This window comes from Chanos chanos, chromosome 9, assembly GCF_902362185.1.
Source record: "Chanos chanos chromosome 9, fChaCha1.1, whole genome shotgun sequence".
Classification (NCBI taxonomy): domain Eukaryota; kingdom Metazoa; phylum Chordata; class Actinopteri; order Gonorynchiformes; family Chanidae; genus Chanos; species Chanos chanos.
In genome coordinates this window covers 28,335,734-28,343,529 of record NC_044503.1, presented here as the reverse complement: position 1 = coordinate 28,343,529, position 7,796 = coordinate 28,335,734, and the positions used below count along the sequence as shown (strand labels likewise).

At 38.6% G+C, this 7,796-nt stretch overlaps 1 protein-coding gene across 1 annotated transcript; it reads right to left on the bottom strand.

Moving 5' to 3' along the window:
- Positions 1-3,160: 3,160 nt before the first annotated feature.
- LOC115820022 (trypsin-2-like) lies at positions 3,161-4,797 on the bottom strand. The gene is made up of 6 exons (XM_030783459.1): positions 4,758-4,797; positions 4,508-4,658; positions 4,078-4,328; positions 3,772-3,908; positions 3,551-3,652; positions 3,161-3,276 (listed from the first exon to the last, which is right to left on the bottom strand). The coding sequence occupies exons 1-6, from the start codon at positions 4,795-4,797 to the stop codon at positions 3,229-3,231; spliced, it is 729 nt and encodes a 242-aa protein (XP_030639319.1). The 3' UTR covers positions 3,161-3,228.
- Positions 4,798-7,796: the final 2,999 nt, after the last annotated feature.

Genomic DNA, 7,796 nt, shown 5'->3' with positions numbered 1-7,796 from the left:
TGGCATTGTTTACGGTCGGGACTAGGATAGTTTCTGATCGTCTTCGATCCTCCAACTTTCGTTCTTGATTTACGAAAACATTCTTGGCAAATGCTTTCACCTATGTGCAGTACGGATGGCCCCGGCTGTCCCTCTAAATCATGGCCCTGTGTTGCAAAACGGTTGTGATAAAAAAAAAAAAAACGACAACAGTTGCAGTATCTATGGGCAATCATAACAGTTGGAACACGTTTTGTAGTGCATCCCTAGGTAGACCCTTTTCTGACATTGTAGGCTGACAATGTGGAGCATTCTGTTCTATCATGCAGCCTATCATTCCATCATTCTTGCATATTTTGTTTTTGTTAAAATGGCATGTGTTAATGTGTACAGAGGAAAATAGTTAAATGGTATGTAGCCTGTGTGTGTGTGTGAGAGGAGGGGGGGAGACAGATAAAGAGTTTGTTGGCATCAGGGCATTCTTGTGGGTACCTCTCTATGGTGTTGTTGTAGAGCACTTGCTATAACAAGGTATATATTGTCCTTGCTGTGACTTGGTATCTCGGATGTGATGCTGCTGTTGCTGCAGTGTAAACTACTGATGGGTATAATCCACTTGTTAGCCCACCCACCCAATATCACCACCAGCCGTCACTGCATACAGGTATACTACATACTGAATACTGGCCAAGTATACACTGTGTACTGCATACTACACCTCACCCTAGTATACGGTATAGTATGCAAGTATGAAACCCCACATGTAGTGTACTACACATTCGCTATCGGTTGGGCTATTTGTTCTGTTAAAAACGAACAACACAATACTACAACAAACATCTATCAAAATTATTGTGTAAGTATAGTGTTGAGCATGTTTTTAAATAAAGTTTGATTTATTAGGTTAGAGGTCAGCCTGCAATGTGCAAAAGCTGTTCAGGTTCAGTTCTCTCAGGTGATAATAAATAAAAACCTCTCAAGTTTGTGTTGACAATGTAAAATTAGTCATATTGTAGGCCCATATCCAGCCAGCACGTTTTAAGCCCATCATGGGTCCAGGTTTCTTGACTCAGTTTTCTTCATCTAGTCCCCCCTCTCTGATATGTGTTCTGAGCATCTATTTTTTTTTTTCGAAAACATTTATAGGTTATTGGGGCATTGTTGGTTTTGGGAGTGGTTTATGTTCAGCCAAAGTAACATAATAAAAAAATCCCAAAAATAATGATTAAAAAAACACATAAAAAATCAGTTAAAATGAAGTCAATCTCTGATGTATTTTGGAAATGTTCATAAAAATAAGTTTGTGGCTTTTTTGGCAGTGATTTTATGTTGGCCAGAGCACTTCTGTTTTAGGTTTCTTGATATAATTGTTGTTAATAATGTTCTGTGGACACATAGGCCTATAACAACAACAACAACAACAACAACAACAATACTACTATCTATCTATCTATCTATCTATCTATCTATCTATCTATCTATCTATCTATCTATCTATCTATCTATCCTTAGTGCAAATTGGTGGGGGTGGGTGTGTGTGTATGTGAGTGTGTGTGTTTGTGTGTGGGGTGGGTATGGAGCCTTGTAACCCCAAAGTCTGATGTGACCTGGGCCCCAGGACAAAGAAGTTTGAGAAAGGCTGTTTTACCTTACCCTTGTTAAGACATAAAGAACACCCCAGGGAATGCTTCACATCACACAGAGAATTATTTTAGCTCCAAGTCCTTTGCAGCACTTGAATTCTCAAAGCACCAACACACATTACCTAAGTCACACAGCTCAATAATCACAAAATGTGTAATTAATTCTATCAGTGAATACTACATATAAATACTATAATATAACATTTTTTAAGGCAAAAACATATATCAGTAAGCATCAGTCTCATTGATTTCTTGAGTTTGCCTGAGGCCGAATATATCTGTCCTGTAATAACTGTATAAAGCAGAGGAATGTTGGTGGGATGTGTGTTTCAGTCATATGTAAGTGGTTTGCCAAAGATTCTATTGAATGTACTTAGGCTAATGTGCAATATTATATGTAGTACAGTATGATATGTAGTTAGATTGTAACGTACATGCTGCACACTAATTAACTGATGAAATGTTAAACTAATTATGAATATACAATACATCACAATAAACAGTGTGCAATAATATATAATAAACAGTGGTGATTAATGAGCTATGTGAGATGGTGAAAAAAGTGTTTTTTGGAGGGAACTATCTGAATGTGGCTATAGAAATTTACATGTAATGTCCTTAATCTTGAACTTTGAACCATCCTGCACCCAAATTTCAGCAGGTGTGATATTTCTCACCTTTGTTTTGCTTCTCCATTTGTCTGTTTCAGTGCAAAACAGACTGAAGACTGAAATTGTTTAAAACAGAATAGAAACTGAAATATCATGACATTACAAGGGCACTAGCCATATGGAGATGTTATGCTGTACTGTGGGATGCAGAGAAAGTGCACTGTATGAAGTGACGTTTGTGTTAAATATAGTTTGTATTAATTGTACAAGTGATATGTCTTTTGATACTCTAATATGTCAGTTGTACTGAGTAACTGGGGATGTAATGCTAACAGACTTGGGTCTTAGAGTAAGACCAAGGTGTTCAGGAAGAGAAGTGAGGTCATTATGGATATGATTGAGTTATCTGAAAAGTTTTAGTACCTTGTGGCTAATGCCGTGTGGGTAAGAGCATTCCAGTGATTCTAGTTTGCGAGAAGTAAGCATATTAGGACAATTACATATTCCAGGTGTAGAACTTGGATGTTCTAAGTTAGAAAGCATTGCTGTTTTCCTAGAAGCATTGATGGGCATATTCTGATGATTCCAAAAGCCTTTTTGTTAAAAAACAACAACAACAAAAAACATTTTTAAAGTAGTTTTCACAACACATACTGTATCTTTTGTTACAAATGACGGAATTGTAACTTCAATACTGTTTTATCTTGTTCCAGCCACTACACATGTGCTGTGTAGCTCTCTAACTGATATACAATGTGGAAAATTTACTGATGGTTGTTGTCAGAGCTGCTGATTTAGTCCTGAAACAGGTGAACTGTAATGCTCAAAATCTCTTTTCAGTCTTTCAATGAAAAACATAAAACATTTTACATTTTTAAGTGTTTTAAACTTTATTTAACACATTGTTTTATATCAGTGATTGAAATCTGCTAACAGATATCAAACTCTGCTTTAGCATAGCATGTTTTTCATGGAGGTTTAGACTGGAGTTGGATTTAGTTGTTTGCCATGGTCTGGTCAATCCACTGATTGAAGATACAGACCTGAATTAGGGAGAGCAGAGAGAGGGAATATTAGACGAAATAGTATCATTTCAGGTATATTAACCTGTATTAAGTTTATTTTTCTACCCTTTGTGATTGGACCATCAGTTGCTTTCTTTGAATTTTTAGGGGAATCTGCACTTTAATCTGTGGTGGGCACTGGCGTTCCAGAACACAGCACAAATTGTGCTAAAGTATTTTTCCTACTTTTTGGCCAAACACCAAAGTACTAGTAACACAACATGGACATACTGAAATCAGGTTTGAATGTTACCTTGGCGTAGACGCCAGGATGGTTCTTCTCAGCGCAGCCGTAGCCCCAGGACACAACACCCTGCAGCTCACCGTTGCACACAACAGGGCCACCAGAGTCACCCTTGGAAAAAGAGATGGTGTATAATCTATTTTATCCTGGTATCCATAGTATTCATTGTATGCTGGTCTACTACCAAGTGTCGGATGAGCTCTCTAGCCTGTGAATGAATGTCCTTGTACCTGGCATGAGTCCTTGCCTCCCTCCAGGTATCCAGCGCAGAACATGGCATCAGTGATCATACCGGGGTAGGAGTTGTTACAGTCAGTGAAAGACAGGATGGGGATCTCCAGACACTGCAGCTTGTTCCGATCGTCAGCTAAAGAGAGAACGAGGGGAAAGCAAAAGACAGGGAGTGAGAGTGGAAGAGAAGGGGACAGGTGGAAAGAGAGACCTGGATCTAAAACGTCAAGGCATATATCCTCCACTCCGATTGGTCACTCAAACATGCGAACCTCTTATCGACCCGACCCACACCGTTTACTCACTGGTGCTCATGGTGTTTCCCCAACCGGAGACGGTGCACCTGGTGCCAGCAGGGGCACAGCTACTGGGCAGGGCCACGGGCTGCACGTACGAGTTCAAAGTGGCTGGGGTGCTCAGCTTGATCAGCATAATGTCATTGTCAATGGTCCGAGAGTTGTAATCGGGGTGACGGATGACGCGAGAAGAATCGATGAACTGCTCTGTGCCGTCATTGAGCTGAATGTGGTGCTCGCCCAAACGCACCTCAATACGACTGGTCAGAACGAGATATGAAGAGCTGGTCAGTGTCTTCTGTCTCTATTTTTAGTTTTGTAAAGGCTGTGAATATTACTTCTGTGAATGGTCTGTAGTTCTTTTGGCACTTAAAACAAATAGAATTAAACAAGCAGAATAGTGTATCATACAATACAACTAAATGGACTCGTGACCCACGATTTGTAGCAGTGAGCGGCAGACACAACCCAGTTCTGGTTGATCAGGGAGCCACCGCAGAAGTGGTACCCAGCATTCAGAGACACCTGCCAGGGCTGGGAGTGACGCTTACACTCGTATCCTCCAACAATCTTGTCATCCTCGAAAGCAACTGAACAAAAACAAAAAGAATATCAGTCGTAACTGATATTTTAACCATTTATGTGTGTGGCAAGTAAGCTGCCAGGCCAAATATGGCATATATACTCACAAGCTGCTCCCAGGAGCACAAGGAAGACCAGAGACCTCATGTTTGCTGTATGAACCTGTGAATCATTCAGTTTTGCAGCTCTGCTACTTATACAGAACTGCAAGGCTCAAACCCAATCCACATATTACGTCATCAGTCACACATTAGCCAATAAATCATCAAAAACACCCCATAGAATATCTGATAAGAGGTACCAGAAATAAATCTTATAATATTGACATTTCCAGATGAAAATAAATGCAGCATCAAGTGCCGCAGTTTTACGTGTGAAAGTTTAGTATATTCGGTAGTAAATATAAGTAGTATCTTTTACTAACTGGCATATGTGCACAATTAGTAACAATGTTTAAAAAATATTTGTAGTTTGTTTGTAGACTCACAGAATTTGCAGAAATACCAACTAAAAGACTTGTACAAATGAAGGTTTCTGTGCAAATACAATTGGCAAAAACGGAGAAAAAGTGTTTTAAAAGTGAATTGTTTGCAGATGACCTTGGAGAATTTGTCAGACAAAACTCTGCACAAACACCGAGTAAGTAAAAGGCTTGAATAAGCATTGGTTTCTGTGCAAACATTCATTATAATACTTTGGTTACAAACTGATATTTTATCATGAAAAGGAAGCAACGTTTAAACCATGTGTCTTTTAGATGAACTAGTCTGATCCATGCAGTCAATGTTAACACAACTTCCATAACCTTGAGTTTGGGTCTTTGACCCAAAACCCCACCAGTATCTGAGCACCTGTGTGACTTCTCACAAAGGCAAAGAAGTTAGTAAACGACAACTAAATTTGCTTAACAATGACTTATGTAGATTATTGAAATAATATATAAACAGAATGTGTTTAAAACCTGAAAAGTTGTGAAAACAGTTTCATTGTAATGAAATAAATAAATAATGAAATTGAAGCTGAGGAGCTTGGATTTCAAAAGGTTTATATCCAAGTCTTTGAAGTGCCCAGTTAGTGACGCTGGATTTGGGCTTATCAGTATAAGGTTGCAATAGCAAGTTGAACTTGTTGCCATAACAGCAGTTGTTTCTACATTCTAAACTTTGTCTCTATGGATTTATGTCCATTTTTTAAAAACTTTTTTTCCAACTGTGAACAGAGGAAAACATGTGTCAAAGAATCACCCCATGGGCATTTCGATGTTAAGTTCAAAATTGTGGGTGCAAATGTTTGAGCTCTGATTGGAATTCCAGTATACTCTACGAATGCACAACCTAATTAGCAATGTAAACATATAATTTTTTAAAGACAATTCATTTTTCATCAACGTGTGATACATGGATATGTAAAAAATTAACATGTCCTGTCAAGCTCCCATACACCATCAGCTCACCTCAGTGCTGTGCATTGCCAGCTTTGCTTTTGTCTATCATTTCTGAAGAGGTTCCTCCACAATTGGACAACTCTATGTTTCAATATGAATAGGTAATTTCAGCACGTTTCAGCATGTTCTACAATGCCTAAGAAATGTTCAAGCTCAGGTGCATCAGATTCAATCGAGTTCACTCAAAAGTTTATTGATTTGAATGTCATCGTAGCCCAAGCACCGATTTCTTGAAGAATTATTAACTGTTTAGGAAGCACCTAGACATTGTGAAATTTCATTTCTTGGTTTGTTCAATGGTGCAACCAAGAGGCCAAGTGGTATTATATCCCTGAGAAGAAAGCAGATAGGGTTTGTCAAAAGGTTTTGATGTTTGAAGTTTTTGCAAGTGGGACCAGTTGAGTCTCCTTGCTACAAGTTATTTCTGATTTTCTCTCCTCCGACTGTTTGTGCAATGACCTGGTAATACTTTCTCTCGTGGAATCCCTTTCAGGCAGTGTTGGTGGCACATTCATGCTTAATGAATCCTTTCCAGCTACAGTTTCTTTTCTTCATTAGTTGATCCATGGACTCCCAATATGTTCCACAAAGTCTTCATTTCTAACTGTGTTGATCCACTAGATGATCAGGCTTTTGCAGAGGCACTTGTCAGTGAGGGTGGCATTTTTATTCAATCTTTGGTTGAACATCACGTAGTTTGGTGTTTTCTGATATGTTCATATGAGATCCAGATGTTCTTTGAAGAATTAAAAACCACATATTCAGTTTTTGATTGTGGTGACATTGGTCGGGATCCCATAGTGATCAATTTGAAGCCGTATGGTTCTCGGGCAAGGCTGCTTATGGATTCCTATGAAATCAGAGGTTTCCTTCACTCTTTAATCATTATTATAGCTACTGCCTCAGTGTGGTTTATTCTGCCCTCTTCATATATGATCTTCCCTCTTCATATATGATCTACATAACTGTTTTTTTCTTGCAGGCCAAGGACAGAAAAATGGTGATCCATATCTTATTCCAAGGTGGCAGCTTTCCCAGCCTAAAAAGCATTGTTCAAAATATCCCAGTATCTCAGTAATCATGGTTCTGTTTGACGTGAGCAGATCCACTTGCCAATGTTTCTGTAGCTGATGCTTTTTTTTTTGCTTCCTAGTGCAGGTTGGCTAGCCTCCACTATTCGGATCAGAGACTTCCTTGTGGTGTGGTTGAACCTAGCAGGGATATGCATTCCCTTGTAAACTGACTGTATGGATTCAGCATGCATATTAGCTATGGCAAACGTGAAAGGTAGTCCTTTGCAATTGAATGAGAACACAGTATAGTTTAATATGAACATAGGAATATGTTACTTGACAGATTTACTTCATGTAAACTACAATTTTCAATTTGGCCTACAAAATAGAGGTGTTTTTTTCTGGCCAGTACTTGTACAACACCAAATTAGGATGATGTTGATAATAAAATAACTACAATCATGAACAGCCTCATTCTATAAAATGCTGGTGCCTTTTCATGTTGTTTGACGGTTATACACATATGTGTATGAATATGTATACCTATATGCTGTTAGGTAAATGAATATGCAGTGAACAAAGTTATGTCTTCATAATTCATTTATTTTGACCACCATCTCCATTACAATAGGAAACACAGCAATGTGTTGTCTTGTGTGACTGCTCTGGATTTGCAGTGATGACATCAG

What these genes read in the sequence shown, in the direction of transcription:
- LOC115820022 (XM_030783459.1), bottom strand. Translation starts at nt 4,797, where the DNA reads ATGAGGTCTCTGGTCTTCCTTGTGCTCCTGGGAGCAGCTT. An exon ending in TGTGCTCCTGGGAGCAGCTT is followed by an intron (nt 4,659 to 4,757) that starts GTGAGTATATAT and finishes GTTTTTGTTCAG; the next exon opens with TTGCTTTCGAGGATGACAAG. An exon ending in GGGAAACACCATGAGCACCA is followed by an intron (nt 3,909 to 4,077) that starts GTGAGTAAACGG and finishes TTCTCTCTTTAG; the next exon opens with CTGACGATCGGAACAAGCTG.